This window comes from Anomaloglossus baeobatrachus, chromosome 5 (assembly GCF_048569485.1).
Source record: "Anomaloglossus baeobatrachus isolate aAnoBae1 chromosome 5, aAnoBae1.hap1, whole genome shotgun sequence".
Classification (NCBI taxonomy): Eukaryota; Metazoa; Chordata; class Amphibia; order Anura; family Aromobatidae; genus Anomaloglossus; species Anomaloglossus baeobatrachus.
Genome location: NC_134357.1, coordinates 369884541 through 369901784, shown reverse-complemented (window position 1 = coordinate 369901784; position 17244 = coordinate 369884541). Strand labels below are relative to the sequence as shown.

At 42.1% G+C, this 17244-nt stretch overlaps 1 protein-coding gene across 2 annotated transcripts in view; it reads left to right on the top strand.

Annotated features, from left to right (window-relative positions):
- The window catches only part of BRCA1 (BRCA1 DNA repair associated), a 238841-nt gene that overhangs the window by 145219 nt on the left and 76378 nt on the right, over window positions 1–17244 (top strand). For both annotated transcript variants that reach the window (XM_075349979.1, XM_075349978.1), the window contains exon 15: window positions 4577–4884. In XM_075349979.1, coding sequence (XP_075206094.1) covers window positions 4577–4884 — 308 coding nt within the window. The remainder of the gene's footprint in view (window positions 1–4576; window positions 4885–17244) is intronic.

Below are 17244 nucleotides of genomic sequence, written 5' to 3'. Positions count from 1 at the left end.
TTAGCGATGTTGCAGCGTGTAAAGCACCCTTTAGTCTGATGTTCAGTCTATAGCTTTATCCCTGAATCAAATGCAGTTTATAAAAAAGATAGAACTCAAGACTGATTCGACTATTAATGTCTTCTGCCATTACCTTACATAATGGATACAGAAAATTACATTTACTTGAACCCGTTAACCTTGCCTGAATTGTGTGACCAATAGTAAGAGCGCCCTACAATATGGCTGAATTACTTGGTGTGTTTGTGTACGTGGACTTCCAGACGGCCTGGATTTTCATTCTGAACATTTCTTGTTTTGTACCACTAGCTTTTAACTAAAGATTTTTATGTTTCTTGCGGTACACAATTCAGCTTTCAGTTGTCTTAGTTTCTGCTGATGAAGTCTTATCTTTACCCTTATAAAGTCTGCATGTTATTTTTTTTATTCTCTTCCACTTTAACTTTTGGGAAAATCCATGTTTGTCAAGTACTTTGTAGAAGAGTGAATCAGGAGATGGCGGGTGGGATGATCTTGCAGTATAGCAGCATTTTTACTGACAACAAGCGGCGAGATGTACTCCGACAGACATACATCTACCAAATAAAGATGACTCAGGGGGTTGATTTGTAAAACGTAACTCTTAACGACACCATACTTGGACTTGGGGATTCTGGTTACAAGTAAGTTGAGCAGCAGTACGCAATGTCAGGTAGCAGCTGCTAAAGCAAACAAGATTTTAGGGTGTATAAAAAGAGAGATTAGATCCCGTGATCCCAACGTATTGTTACCCCTCTATAAATCACTTGTAAGGCCACATCTGGAATATGGGATCCAGTTTTGGGCTCCGCATTTTAAGAAGGACATTCAGAAGTTAGAATCCGTTCAAAGGCGGGCAACTAGACTACTACAAGGGATGGAAGGCCTCCCATATGATGAGAGGTTGAAAAAGTTAGATATGTTTAGCTTAGAAAAAAGACGTCTCAGAGGAGATCTCATTTATATGTATAAATACATGTGTGGTCAATATAAAGGACTGGCACATGACTTATTCCTTCCAAAGACAATACTAAGGACCAGGGGGCATTCACTTCGAGTGGAAGAAAAGCGATTCCGACAGCTAAATAGGAAAGGGTTCTTTACAGTTAGAGCAGTCAGACTGTGGAATGCCCTACCACAAGAGGTAGTAATGGCAGATACTATAACAGCTTTCAAAAAAGGGCTGGATGATTTCCTCAGTACACAAAACATTGTTGGTTATAAGTGACTTAGGGACAAAATGTAGAATTGGTGGAGGAAGGTTGAACTAGATGGACCTAGGTCTTTTTTCAACCTATGTAACTATGTAACCATAGACCTCTTAGGAGTGCATATGTTGTTGAGAGGGGGCTCCATGTAAAATTCTGTACAGACTGACGTACAAACATCCAAGTTACATACGACTCCTATAGACAAAAAGACCGACGGCACCCACCAAACTGAAGTGTGAACAGGTGCATTACTGCAGGTCCATGTTCACACATTTGTGGTTTCCATGCTTTAGCATTATCAGAGTGTAAACTGTCTATTTGTATTTTATGTCATGTTCAGTTATGCACCTTTTCACATTGCAATTTATGAAATGCAGTCAGTCTTTTTGTCTATATTTAAGAGGGTCATACCTTCTGACTGTGCACCCTTCCCCAACTTGCCACAGGTAATCTTATCCTATATAGCAAGTTCCTACTTGCCCATACACAGGAGGTTTTTAACACCGAGAGAGGCTTTAATATAGAGCAGGTACTCAGTTACGAGATATGCTGTGATGTAACAGCTGGGCAGATATATATATATATATATATATATATATATATATATATATATATATATATATATATATATATATATATATATATATATATATATATATATATATATATATATATATATATATATATATATATATATATATATATATATATATATAGCCATTTCTATATGCTAAATATCTCGTTTTTCTTAATTTCCCTTAGCAGTAATGCAGGTCTGTGTTCACACATTCGTGGTTTAGTTATGAATATTGGGTGTTCATATATATATATATATATATATATATATATATATATTTATATATATATATATATATATATATATATATATATATATATATTTATATATATATATATATATATATATATATATATATATATATATATACACACACAGTTAGGTCCAGAAATATTTGGACAGTGACACAAGTTTTGTTATTTTAGCGGTTTACAAAAACATGTTCAGACATACAATTATATATATAATATGGGCTGAAAGTGCACACTCCCAGCTGCAATATGAGAGTTTTCACATCCAAATCGGAGAAAGGGTTTAGGAATCATAGCTCTGTAATGCATAGCCGCCTCCTTTTTCAAGGGACCAAAAGTAATTGGACAAGGGACTCTAAGGGCTGCAATTAACTCTGAAGGCGTCTCCCTCGTTAACCTGTAATCAATGAAGTAGTTAAAAGGTCTGGGGTTGATTACAGGTGTGTGGTTTTGCATTTGGAAGCTGTTGCTGTGACCAGACAACATGCGGTCTAAGGAACTCTCAATTGAGGTGAAGCAGAACATCCTGAGGCTGAAAAAAAAGAAAAAATCCATCAGAGAGATAGCAGACATGCTTGGAGTAGCAAAATCAACAGTCGGGTACATTCTGAGAAAAAAGGAATTGACTGGTGAGCTTGGGAACTCAAAAAGGCCTGGGCGTCCACGGATGACAACAGTGGTGGATGATCGCCGCATACTTTCTTTGGTGAAGAAGAACCCGTTCACAACATCAACTGAAGTCCAGAACACTCTCAGTGAAGTAGGTGTATCTGTCTCTAAGTCAACAGTAAAGAGAAGACTCCATGAAAGTAAATACAAAGGGTTCACATCTAGATGCAAACCATTCATCAATTCCAAAAATAGACAGGCCAGAGTTAAATTTGCTGAAAAACACCTCATGAAGCCAGCTCAGTTCTGGAAAAGTATTCTATGGACAGATGAGACAAAGATCAACCTGTACCAGAATGATGGGAAGAAAAAAGTTTGGAGAAGAAAGGGAACGGCACATGATCCAAGGCACACCACATCCTCTGTAAAACATGATGGAGGCAACGTGATGGCATGGGCATGCATGGCTTTCAATGGCACTGGGTCACTTGTGTTTATTGATGACATAACAGCAGACAAGAGTAGCCGGATGAATTCTGAAGTGTACCGGGATATACTTTCAGCCCAGATTCAGCCAAATGCCGCAAAGTTGATCGGACGGCGCTTCATAGTACAGATGGACAATGACCCCAAGCATACAGCCAAAGCTACCCAGGAGTTCATGAGTGCAAAAAAGTGGAACATTCTGCAATGGCCAAGTCAATCACCAGATCTTAACCCAATTGAGCATGCATTTCACTTGCTCAAAACCAGACTTAAGACGGAAAGACCCACAAACAAGCAAGACCTGAAGGCTGCGGCTGTAAAGGCCTGCCAAAGCATTAAGAAGGAGGAAACCCAGCGTTTGGTGATGTCCATGGGTTCCAGACTTAAGGCCTCCAAAGGATTCGCAACAAAATATTGAAAATAAAAATATTTTGTTTGGGTTTGGTTTATTTGTCCAATTACTTTTGACCTCCTAAAATGTGGAGTGTTTGTAAAGAAATGTGTACAATTCCTACAATTTCTATCAGATATTTTTGTTCAAACCTTCAAATTAAACGTTACAATCTGCACTTGAATTCTGTTGTAGAGGTTTCATTTCAAATCCAATGTGGTGGCATGCAGAGCCCAACTCGCGAAAATTGTGTCACTGTCCAAATATTTCTGGACCTAACTGTGTGTATATATAACACCTGACCCTCACCGCTGAACTCTGTGGCCATTGACTGGCTCTCGCTCACGTCATAAGGTCGCATCTTTATTGTGGACTCTGGCCTCGATGCTCCTGTAAATTTTTTACTATAGTGAAGAGGCTGGAGATGCCGCATCCGACTACAGAAAGAACAGGACTGAAAGTAGAGAGCAGAACTGTCGGAGAGGGGAGTATTGCTAACAATAAAATAAAACAAAAAAAGAGAAACCAATCCTCTTTGTTATCGTGCTCTGTGTCCCCAATACTTCCGTCAGTGTCCAAGACTCGGAGGTCACCGTGCACCAAAAGGTTGCAACGTTAGCATCATGACCTTATGATGTGCAGAAGCCCGCAAGACCTGAACATGGGGCTCACATGGGACCCATTGGGGCTCACAATCTAGAGTCCCTATCTGTATGTCTTTGGAATGTGGGAGGAAACCAGAGGAAACCCACGCAAACACGGGGAGAATATACAAACTCCTTGCACATGTTGTCCTTGGTTGGATTTGAACCCAGGACCCCAGCGCTGCAAGGCTGCAGTGCTAACCACTGAGCCACTGTGCCGCCCACATACATATTCGGGTTACTAACAGACTGACAGAACACAATTAGTTCGTAATCCAAGGACTGTGTTAATACAGATAAATATAATCCATATACAGTACATTATATAGTGTGTGTATATATATTGAGATGGAGATATATATCATTTTTTTTTTTCTAATTAACTACAGATCATTGTACACGAACTGCAAGCAATGTTAGAAATTCCAAATCTCCAAAACGAAGTTTGAGAAGTAAACTGCATGCAGAAAATGGCACTAGCACTTCAAGGGAAGACTCTAGACAATCAACAGAACTGAAAGGGATGGTGCAGCCACCCCAGCACTTTAGCAAGCACCCAGGACATACACAGAGAAGCGTGTCACCTACATTTAAATCACCTTTAAGAAGCAAAGAAGATGCTTCGTCCAAGAGCCCAGTAGTCTCTAACAAAAGAAACTATTGTCTTGTGACATCTGGCTTGAGTCAAAGTGAAGTGGTAAGATTTTTCATACGTATACATGTACTTTAAAAATCAGATTTTTTTTTCTTTTGCTTATTCATGTTCACAGTAAAATTATGTAAAAGAAAGTTATAGCTACAAAAGTAAAAAAAAAAAAAAGCTTCTATTGTAACCTAAGACGTTAATAGGAACTGTGGAAGTGACGTTAAAGGCGTCTATCTTTAGATAATGTCTTGTGTTGCATGTATTTTTTTATTTTTTTTTTTAAATTGGCAATCTTTATTTATCATATTCAAACCAGGCACTGTAAAATCATAGGGTGTGATCTGATATGCAGAACTTAGTGATATGCTCACCTGTGAAAGTTGTTAGACACAACAAAGTATGCATTGTGATCTACCGTACTGTATCTACCGTACAGTAATTCTGCTACTGAAACGCAATTGTACAACCAGGTACAAGGATGAGCTGATGAGAGAGAAAACTCATGCTCTGTCTAAGCTGCCATGGAGGAATTATATAAGGAGGATCTGGGACTAGTAATGGGTGAACCCGCACTGTAAAAGTCCGGATCCGTGCGGTTTCAACCATACTCGAGTACTGTGCCCAGAATTCTTAGGGAATTCCGGCTAATGATCTGGATCCGGCACTCGGGAAATGAGGGGAAAAAAAAAGAAAAATAAGAATGCAGCAAGCTTTACATACTTACCAAGGCTCCATAGTGGCTGTAACTGCTCCCATGGCAGCTCATTCTTCCGGGGCCACTCATTATTGATCATCCATATGCATTGCTTTCCCCACCCACCGGCATTCCCGGCATCTGTGATTGGTTGCAGTAAGATGCGCTCTCAGCTTGTGTGACAGTGTCTGACTGTAACCAATCGCAGACCCTTTCTGCAGGTCTACCGTACAGTAAAAATTAAAATAACTGGCTTAGGATCCCCCCCGTATTATGATACCCAGCACAGAGAAAGCATACGGCTAGAGGCTACAGCCCTCAGCTGTGCTCTTGCTACGTGCGGTCCCCCTCCAGTATTGATACCCAGCCATGATAAAGCCCGACAGCTGGGTGCTGGTATTCTCAGGCTGGAAAGACCTATGCATATTGGTCCCCCCAGCCTAAAAATAGCAGCCTGCAGCTGCCCGGCATTGTTGCATACATTATATGCAACAAGCCCGACGCTTTACCTTGCTCTTGCCAATTACCTTAGTGCAGTGGCAGTCAGGTTAATAGGGGGTTAATAAAAGCCCACAGCTGACACTAAGTCTTAGATTAGTAATGGTAGGTGTCTGAGACCCCCCCCCTCATTACTAATGAAAAGAAACAGAGAAAAAAAAATCCTTTATTTGAAGTAAAAGACAAAAAAGCACCCTTTTTCACCACTTTATTAACCCCCAAAACACCCCTCCAGGTCTGACGTAATCCATGCTATGTCTTACGATGATTTCAGCTCTGCTACAACTGAAGCGAGCGGCATAGAACAATGACCGCCTGCTGTGAGCTGCAGGCAGAGACTGAGTCAGGCGCACAATCAGCGGTGACGTCACTCAGGTGATCAACTAAACTTTCCGTAACTATGTTCTTGAGTCCAGGTTGCAAAGTTGTTCTTGTTGGACAACTTTTTTTGGGCTCCAATGGTGAGTCTGTCCCGGCTGTCCCATTCACAGAAAAAGCATGGGTACTTCATGTATCCACCTTGCTGCCCAAGGAGCAAAGAGAGAACTTGCAGATCACCACATATTGATCATTCTTGATCCTCGTACTTCAGTTTCTTGACAATAAAGTGTAAATTCTCATAGCTTTCCATCAAGTGCACAGAATGCCATACAGGCACTGAAGCATGCTTGTTGCCATTGTGCAGTAGCACAACTTTCAGACTTTTTTTTGATGAATCAATAGTCCCCACTCCTTCACATTGTAGTCAATGTAAATTTTTTCCATCAGCCCAGGAACATCAATGGAATGCACTAATACTATGGAGCACAATCTTTAGAAAAGTATGGAAGGAATTCCTTTTTCTCTGCTTCTGTATCATGAAAAAAACAGGTAGCAGGAGCTTGCAGGTTCTTTTTCTTTTAGTTTAGAGCCTAAAAGTTATGCAGAATGTTTAGGAAGGTCCAAGCATTTAGCTGTCTTTACCCCAGGCCTTAGAAAGCAAGTGGAATTACCCAGCCACCGACTCACAGGCCCAAACGCTAATTGGCCACATTTGCAGACTGCTTACCTTGGAAATGTTACTGTTTAGGCTTGTAGACATAGAGGCTTTTTGCAAACTGATGGCGGTGGCTGTCCCCAACTGTCACTGTTTTTCTTGGAGTGCCATCCCCGCCTTACAGAAGCACATGCCCCATAACATCACCTGTACCCTGACCAACACAGTTTCTGGGAAGGTCCACTTAATCATCCACACATGAACAAGTGCTTGTGGCCACCGTCACTACATTTCCCTGACTACACACTGGGGGAACCTTGTGGAGGCCAGACAAGAGTCGGCCTCTGGGATGGCACACGTGCTACCGACACCTAGAATTGCAGGCCCTACTTCCATCAGGGTTTCCTTCACTACCTACACCAGTTCCTGCACCCAGTCCTCCTCCTTCTCTTCATCCTCAATCTACAAATTGACATCCCTATCAGTCACATGCTAGAAGCACTGCTCTGCTGAAACTGATATCTTTAGGTGCCAGACCTTTCAACAACTCTGCAATAGTGTGCTGTTTAACAGACTAGAAAGATCTGTGGCTCTCTCCGTTGAACCTCCAACATTCATGTGTGTGATAATGGCGGGAACCTGATGGTGGCACTGAAGTTTGGCAAGCTGACACACGTACCATGTCTGGCCCACATGCTCAACTTCATCGTGTTCTGAAAACCTACCCAGATATGCCTCAGCTACCTGTTAAAGTATACCGCATGTGTGCCCATTTTTGCAGGTCACCTACAGCTGCCACCAGTCTGGCAGTGCTACAGCACTGCTTGCAAGTGCCAGCTCATCAACTGGTTTGCGACTAGCCCATGCGCTGGAACTTAACATTGCATATATTTTCAAGGCTTTGTGAGCAGCAGAAGGCCGTTGTTGAATACCAACTGCAACATACCTGTTGATATTCCTGTCAGTCTCCACACATAAGAACCGATGAGTGGCCATGGATGTTTGACATCTGTGCTGTTCTCCAAGAAGATGGTGATCGGCGATGATGCGATAATCAGCGTAACTATTCTGCTTCTGTATCTACTCCCAACGCTCGATACAATTAAAGAGGAAGCTTTGCTTGCTGACCAGGTGAGATGGAGGAAGAAAGTACAAAGGGTGATACCACCCAGCCTCATTTTATCTCCAAATTACAGATTGGGTGATGAGCTCGAGGCTGAGGAGCAGGAGGAACATGAGATGGTTGCTTGCGCTACAGACGGTACTACCCACACCAGATTCTTGTCTGTTAGAAGTGAAGAGCAGATAGTGAGTCCGGCCCTCTAGTTGTGACAGGGAATTCTTTCGTGTTGGGAGTCTGGCACACATGCCTGACTTTTTCCCCCTTACTTTCCCGTGACCCTCTCGTTATATGCATTTTACTGATTGTGCACCCTTCTCGACCTATGCTTCAAGGAAAACTTTCCATGTCTCTTTTCTGGTGCAATACTAGAATGCCATAGTTGAAGAATTAGTCAAAAAATTCCCATCTGAGAATGCTGGCAGCAGAGGTCAGAGTTCTTTGGACAGCCAAGGAGTAGAGAGGAGCAATACACGCAGGAGGACTAACAGAGGCAGGGGAAACACTATCAAAGGTCTGGGACGGTTTAATTGCACTCTCCCAGCACCCAGGCCCTGGTCCTTCTGGTAGTCTGATATGGAGGGGAAAGTTCATGAAGGTTGATTACTTAGCCGACCGTACCATCATTCTCCATGATTCTTCTGTGCATGAACTGTCCCTCTACGCCTTGGAGGTGCTGACCTGTCCTATTGCTAATATTTTGTCTGAGTGAGTTTTTTGTGTGCAGGAAGCATAATTAGCAATAGGAGCATCTGCATATCAACTGAAAATGCTGACAGGCTCATCCTTACCAAATGAGCAAAGCCTGGATTAGCCCACACTTCTCAACCCAACCGGATGACAGTAGTTGAACCTAAAGTCAATTGTAATGTTCCTTTTTAATGTGTATTCCCATGAACTGATTCCCACCCAAACAAGAGTATTTGGTCCTTGCTTTTTTTTTTTCTGTTATTATCCTTCTCCTCCACCTTTTCTACAGGGTCATGATGCGACTCTCGCTCTTAATTATTCCATTGTATGTATGATGCCCTAATACATACTGTGCTGGCCAAAAGTATTGGCATCCCTGCAATTCTGTCAGATAATACTCAGTTTCTTCTTGAAAATGATTGCAATCACAAATTCTTTGGTATTATTAACTTCATTTATTTTGCTTGCAATGAAAAAACACAAAAGAGAATGAAACAAAAATCAAATCATTGATCATTTCAAACAAAACTCCAAAAAATGGGCCAGACAAAAGTATTGCCACCCTTAGCCTAATACTTGGTTGCACAACCTTTAGCTGAAATAAGTGCGAACAACCGCTTCCAGTAACCATCAATGAGTTTCTTACAATGCTCTGCTGGAATTTTAGACCATTCTTCTTTGGCAAACTGCTTCAGGTCCCTGAGATTTGAAGGATGCCTTCTCCAAACTGCCATTTTCAGATCTCTCTACAGGTGTTCTATGGGATTCAGGTCTGGACTCATTGCTGGCCACTTTAGTAGTCTCCAGTACTTTCTCTTATACCATTTTCTAGTGCTTTTTGTAGTGTGTTTTGGGTCATTGTCCTGCTGGAAGACCCATGACCTCTGAGGGAGACCCAGCTTTCTCACACTGGGCCCTACATTATGCTGCAAAATTTGTTGGTAGCCTTCAGACTTCATAATGCCATGCACATGGTCAAGCAGTCCAGTGCCAGAGGCAGCAAAGCAACCCCAAAACATCAGGGAACCACCGCCATGTTTGATTGTAGGGACCGTGTTCTTTTCTTTGAATGCCTCTTTTTTCCTGTAAACTCTATGTTGATGGCTTTTTCTAAAAAGCTCTATTTTTGTCTCCTCTGACCAGAGAACATTCTTTGAAAACATTTTAGGCTTTCTCAGGTAAGTTTTGGCAAACTCCAGCCTGGCATTTTTTATGTCTCGGGGTAAGAAGTGGGGTCTTCCTGGGCATCCTACCATACAGTCCCTTTTCATTGAAACGCCAACGGATAGTATGTGTTGACACTGTTGTACCCTCGGACTGCAGGGCATCTTGAACTTGTTTGGATGTTAGTCGAGATTCTTTATCCACCATCCGCACAATCTTGCGTTGAAATCTCTCGTCAATTTTTCTTTTCCTTCCACATCTAGGGAGGTTAGCCACAGTGCCATGGGCTTTAAACTTCTTGATGACACTGCGCACTGTATCACTGTAGACACAGGAACTTTCAGGTCTTTGGAGATGGACTTGTAGCCTTGAGATTGCTCATGCTTGCTCACAATTTGTATTCTCAAGTCCTCAGACAGTTCTTTGGTCTTCTTTCTTTTCTCCATGCTCAATGTGGTACATACAAGGACACAGGACAGAGGTTGAGTCAACTTTAATCCACGTCAACTGGCTGCAAGTGTGATTTAGATATTGCCAACACCTGTTAGGTGCCACAGGTAAGTTACAGGTGCTATTAATTACACAAATTAGAGAAGCATCACATCATTTTTGAAACAGTGCCAATACTTTTGTCCACCTCCTTTTTATGTTTGGTGTGGAATTATATCCAATTTGGCTTTGACAATTTTTTTTTCTTCATTGAAGACAAATTAAATGAAGATAATAATACCAAAGAATTTGTGATTGCAATCGTTTTCAAGAAGAAACTGAGTATTATCTGACAGAATTGCAGGGGTGCCAATACTTTTGACCAGCACTGTAGGTTAAATATAATATAGGGTTAAATGTTTTTCAGCCCTTGCACTTAGTGCATCGTATTTACCTGGGTAGGAGTCCCACTCCTTCAAATGGTAAAAAGAAACGTTTTCTGAGGCTCTTCTCTACTTCTCTTCCAGGGTGTATCGGAGTGCCTCTTTTTAATTTTTGCCAGCCCTTGGTGTATAGGCTTAATAAGTAGACTTTATTACTGTAGAGCTAGCTGCTGAAGAAAGGGATAGTTTACCATTATAGATATATAGCCAAGGTTTCTTTCCGTACAGTCCTTACTGCTACAACCTCAAACCGAAAAACATTATCTGGGCTACATGTATAAGATTCTATTCCCTATTAATACCGTTCTTGGCTGCATACTATATTCTCAAGGTGTGTGTGGTAAGGGATGGAGCACTGCACATGCACCGGCAGAGATAATGGCCCAGGTGAAATTGTGCCTGCTGCGTGAGCAGAACAAACGCGCTGATCCAGGAGAGCTATCTTCCTGTCCGAATTTGTAGAGGGGCATGAGACACCACTCCTGAAGGCTGAACAGTGCAAACAGATTGTTGGATGGTAGAATGTTTTCAATATTATATGAAAATTAAATCACATTATCCTCTCTACATCTCTTCTAAGGTATAATGTAATGCATCTTTGTAATTTCAGCCACGCCTCGCACTGAGTGCATCGGCTTTCCCAGTTTGAGAGTCGGAATGTTTTTTTAGCATTGTACCAGAATTTATTTAGAGACTCTCTTCTACATGTTTTTCAGGAGGTATTGCAGTACCTCGTTCTAATTGTTGGCACTCCTTGCACTTAGTGCATAGGTTTTTTTTTGAGTGTACCAGTCCCACTAGCTAACCATTTTCACAGAATGTGGATGAAGCTCTCCTTTATGTCCAATACAGGATTTATCGGAGACCCTATTGCTTCTTCTTTTTGCCAGTTCTTGCATTGTCCACGTAGGCTTTGTGAGTTTGAGTCCTTCCTTAGAAATTAAACAGGACATGTCTGACCATGTGACACACACCACATGCCTAGCTAGGGTAGTAAAATGTGAACATTACATTTACCAGTGAATTCTTTTATTTTTTCCCACCATTGAAAGCAATGAGAGTACAAAAACGAAAACGTAGCAATGCTACTTGTGAACATAGGTTAAAGGGGTGGAGGAGCCGGTTTTTCTATCTTTTTAATGTTGCCTTATATACAAGTCATTATACAGGTGGGAATGATTCCTAACATTTTTTCCTGTAAAATCCATGTTATCCTGGGTTTGCTATGTTTTATTGTCAGTCTGTAAAAGTGGTGTCATACTCTGACAATATTGTTCCCAGCAACGACTTGGGAGCCAGTGATGTGTCCAGGTATCTTCCCAATGCGGTTCCCATTCCATTTGAACGCAGCTTCCATCCATTTCAGCTTTTACTGCTCCCCCCAGAACTCCTTAGAGGTTCTGCTGGAAAAATGCTATTGAATTTCCCATTGACTTACATTATACTCGTTACTTGAGACGCGCACCCGAGCAGTCCAATTTGCTCGATTCAAGTATCATGCAAACATTTTAGTGCTCTCTCATCACTAATCGTTTGGCTGATAGCGGTTTGTCTCAACTTCACCCTACACAGGATGTCTTTGCTGCTCACTCCTGTAGTCTCAGCGAGGCACTACCAGACGAATCGGTGGCTGAAATTCAGCACCATGTATCCTTTTGACCACCACATCTTGAGAGCCGTGCGGAATCCATACTTGTTGGGCTGTTGGTGGATTCAGTCAATTTTAGTCTGTGTGGGGCGCCTTTAGATGATGCAGGGGTTTCCTGCTGTGAGTGATGCTGAGTAAGGGGTACTTCACACACAGCGAGATCGCTACTGAGATCGCTGCTGAGTCACGGTTTTTGTGACGCAGCAGTGACCTCATTAGTGATCTCGCTGTGTGTGACACTGAGCAGCGATCTGGCCCCTGCTGTGAGATCGCTGCTCGTTACACAGAGCCCTGGTTCGTTTTTTTTATTGTTGCTCTCCCGCTGATAAGCACACATTGCTGTGTGTGACAGCGAGAGAGCAACAATCCTGAATGTGCAAGGAGTAGGAGCCGGCATCTGACAGCCTGCGGTAAGCTGTAACCAAGGTAAACATCGGGTAACCAAGGTGGTTACCCGATATTTACCTTCGTTACCAGCCTCCGCAGCTCTCACGCTGCCAGTGCCGGCTCCTGCTCCCTGCACACGCTAAGCTAAGCGGTGTGCGCTGGTAACTAAGGTAAACATCGGGTAACCATACCCGATGTTTACCTTAGTTACCAGTGTCCGCAGCTTCCAGACGCCGGCTCCGTGCAAGCGCAGCGTCGCTTGCACGTCGCTGCTGGCTGGGGGCTGGTCGCTGGTGAGATCTGCCTGTTTGACAGCTAACCAGCGACCATGTAGCGATGCAGCAGCAATCCTGACCAGGTCAGATCGTTGGTGGGATCGCTGCTGCGTCGCTAAAGTGTGACGGTACCCTTAGTTGCTTCTCTCATTGTTTGGACACAGAAGTGTTTACATGTTTGCTGAAAAGGAAAGGTCTACTAAAATAGGGTGGTGACATCCTTGATACGGTCAGCTGTCTACCAGAGGTTCTTGGAGCTGGACTCCTTGTGATTGCCTGGTCAGTCACTTCAGTTCTTTGAATCTAAAGGCCTGTTGCTCACCATAGACAGTGGTGGCATACCCCTAGGATACGGCACTTTTGTCAGAGATCTGACCACTGAGAGCCCTGATGATCCCTAAAATATAGGAAAGGGTAGCACAATGCCACTTTATACATGGTCAGCTCTGCTTGGTTTTATCCTTTTGGCTACATAAATGACGAAAGTACTGAGCTACTATCTAATCATGGAAAAAACTAATTTTTTCAGCCGTCTGGTATAATTTAGAACAAGCCTGCTGTGTATTTGTTAGAAAATGCTCTTGGATGTCATATCTGCGATGAAGCGTAATTCAGCTTTCACATCAGTCAAGTTTGTCAAATTTATGACCAAAGCCACTAACCATTATGTTACCAGTAATTAATTCCCGCTCCAGTCTAACGATGATCCCCCTGCACTAACTGCTGGAGCAGAGCACGGCTAAATGGTGAGAATTGAGGCAATTAATCAGAGTGGGACTGCTAATGATGTTGGCAGAGTTGCATGGGATGTCATTAGGCTTGGCACCAAACCTTTCTTCCATGAGTGTATAATTCTGGATAGAACATGACAACACAACCTTCAGGAACCTAATTAAAACTATTACAGCAGCTCTGCAATATCAGACGCCATGTCGGGATTGGTAATATGATGGATATAATACGGAAATGAGTGCTTTATGCTGGTTAAACGCGGCACTCCATCACTGATATCCTGTTACAAGTCATCGCTAGATTTATGTAGCTACCTATGGAAAAATAAGATGCGATTTCTCCAAAATGCCTTTAGAGCTTGTTTTAATTATTATTTGGAATGGTTTATGACTGTGATGTATGACGTGGAGCTGTAGCCTAGGCTGTGAGCTGCAATTCTCCCCAACGGCCACTACACTGTCAACAGAGTTTGGCTGTCCAGGTCCATACACTGTTTACATCCGGCCAGAGCTATCCATCAGTACCATAAGACCAGACAATCCCTTTAATGGCTCGGTTTATAAAGAGTGATTAAACGCATGAAATATGTTGTTTATCAATGTACAAAATTGTTTAATTATAAAAAGTTACATTTAGTGCCCCTATAATTTATTTAGCAAATTTGATCTGCGTATCTCTAAGTTCACTGAGCAATATGATGCCTAAGTCAATTGTACTTGGCCCAGAGAGTCTTATGCACAAGTCCTATTCTAATTGATAGGACCAGAGCACAAGCCACTTCAGATGACTCTGTGATGTGGTGCTCTGTGTTCCCTGTGACTTGCAATACCCGTTCCCACATTGTGTGAGATAAAAACAAGTTATTAATTTTATAACCACATTGGAAACCATGAAATACAATCCATGTTCCAAGTGTCAGGAATTTGGTTCTTCTTCTGGTTTTAGTCATGTGGTCCTGCACAAGTTTTACTCTGCAACATCCCTGGTGGTTAATGGGGCTAGAAATTTACATGACCCTCTTGCGATACTAGATTGAAAAATATGGATCGGATATACATACATTTAACAACAGTTAAAAGAATCTGTCCGTGTGATTTTAGCCTTATAAATGGTTCTCACTTTTTGTTTATAACCTGAATTAAAAACCTTCTATCCCTTGGTTCAAATATTGGTTCATCTGGTTGCTTCTGTCTTCAGTCACATCATCAATAAACACCAGTGACCCAGTGCCATTGGAAGCCATGCATGCCCTGCCATCACACTGCTTCCACTATAAAACATGTTTTACAGAGGATGTGTTGTGCTTTAGATGATGAGTCGTTACAAGCCTTCTCCATACGTCTTCCGATCATCCTGGAACAGGTTGATCTTAGTTTCATCTGTCCAAATAATACTTTTTCTAGAACTAGACTGGCTTCTTTATATTTTTTTTTTGGCAATGTCTAATCTGGCCTTTCTATTTTTAAGGCTAATTAATGGTTTTCACCTTGTGGTGAACCTTCCGTATTTGTTCTCATGAAGTCTCTTTATGGTAGACTTAGGATACCAAAACACCTACTTTCTGGAGAGTGTTCTCCACTTAGCCTTTTTGAGTTTCCAAGCTCACCAGCATGCTTTTTTTTTTTTTTTTTTTTTTTTTTTTTTTTTTTCTTGCGGAATGTACCAAATTGTTGATTTGGCCACCCTTAACTTTTCTGCTATCTCTCTGATGGATTTCTTCTTTTATTCCAGCCGAATGATTATCTGTTCCTCTTCCATTGAGAGCTACATTGACTGCATGTTGTGAGTTTTACAGCTTCCAAATGCAAATGCCACACCTGGAATCAGCTCAAGACCTTTTACCTGCTTAATTGATGATGGATTAACAAGGGAATAACCCATGCAGCCCTTTAATGAGCCCTTGAATAAGAGCCACCTACATATTATAGTGCTATTATTCCTAAACCCTTACTCCAATTGGGATGTGAAGACCCTTAAATTAAAGCTCAGAGTCTGCACTTTAGGTCCATACTGATTATATAACCGTATCCTAAATGTGTTTGTAAACAGCCGAAATGCCCAAACTTGTGCCGCTGTCAGAGTATTTTTGGGTCTAATTGTAAATCCCATTGAGAATCTGTAGAAAGACTTGAATATTGCCGCCTCCATCAAGTCTCACTGAGCTAGAGCGATTTTGCAAAGACAAATGGGCAAGTTTCTAGATGTTCAAAGCTGGTAGAGACATACCCCAAAAGACTTGCAGCAGGGATTACAGCGAACGGTGGTCCTACAAAGTATTGACCTAGGTGGGATAAATACAAATGCGCTTCACAATTTTCAGATTTATATTTTTAAAAATATCTGTACACTTCACAAAATACAGTGGAATGTTGGATTATGAGCATAATTCGTTCTGGGAGTATGCTCGTAATCCAAGTTACTCGTATAGCAAATAAATAAGGCAAATTTTCCCATAGGAAATAATTGAAATTCAGACAATTCATTCCACAACTTGTAACAATGTCCCATCCTGATCCTCCATTGTGCCATTCTACACACACACACACACACACACATTATTATTCTCACCTATCCTCCGTTCCCTCGGCGGCCTCTTTCCTGGTTCTTGCAGTTCGCAGGCATGTGGACCCGGTAGCGATCACGCCGAATGCAGGGGCGGCCGCTGTCAGTGCTTCAGCGGTAGATGTCATACATATGCGCCGCTTGCCTCTGATTGGCCAGTGCGCTGCTTTTGGGAGGTGTGCAGAGAGATCTGCACCGGCTGACATGAAGCATAGACAGCAGCAGTCCCTGCACTGGCTGCGATTGTTATCGGATCCATGTGCCTGCGGACCACAAGAAGCGGCCAGAGCGGGTCAGAGTGTGGTAAAAAGTACGGAACCGGAATAGTGTGCGGTATTTGCTTGTACAGCAAAGCATGGCTCACAAACAGTTACAAATTTGCAGCAAGCTTTGCTCGTATAGAGCAATGCTCGCACACCGGGTTACTTGTAATCCGAAGTTCCACTGTACTTGCTACTAGATCATATACAATCTTGATAAAATACATTTACGTTTTTGGGTGTAACGTGAAAAAAAATGTGGAAAAGCTCATGGGGTAGGAATACTTTTTTAAGGCACTTACCGTATTTCTCGCTTTATAAGACGCACTTTTGTTCCCCCAAATTTTGGGGGAAAGTAGGGGGTGCGTCTTATAATCCGAATATACGGGGGGGGTGTATATATATAATATATATATATACACACTACTGAGTCCAGGGGAGGTGGGGGGCAGCTCTGTAGCTCTGCTGGGGGGCTTGTGAAAGCTGGGAGCGGCAGCGTTTGATCTCCTGCACCCGCTCTTGTAATATGCACA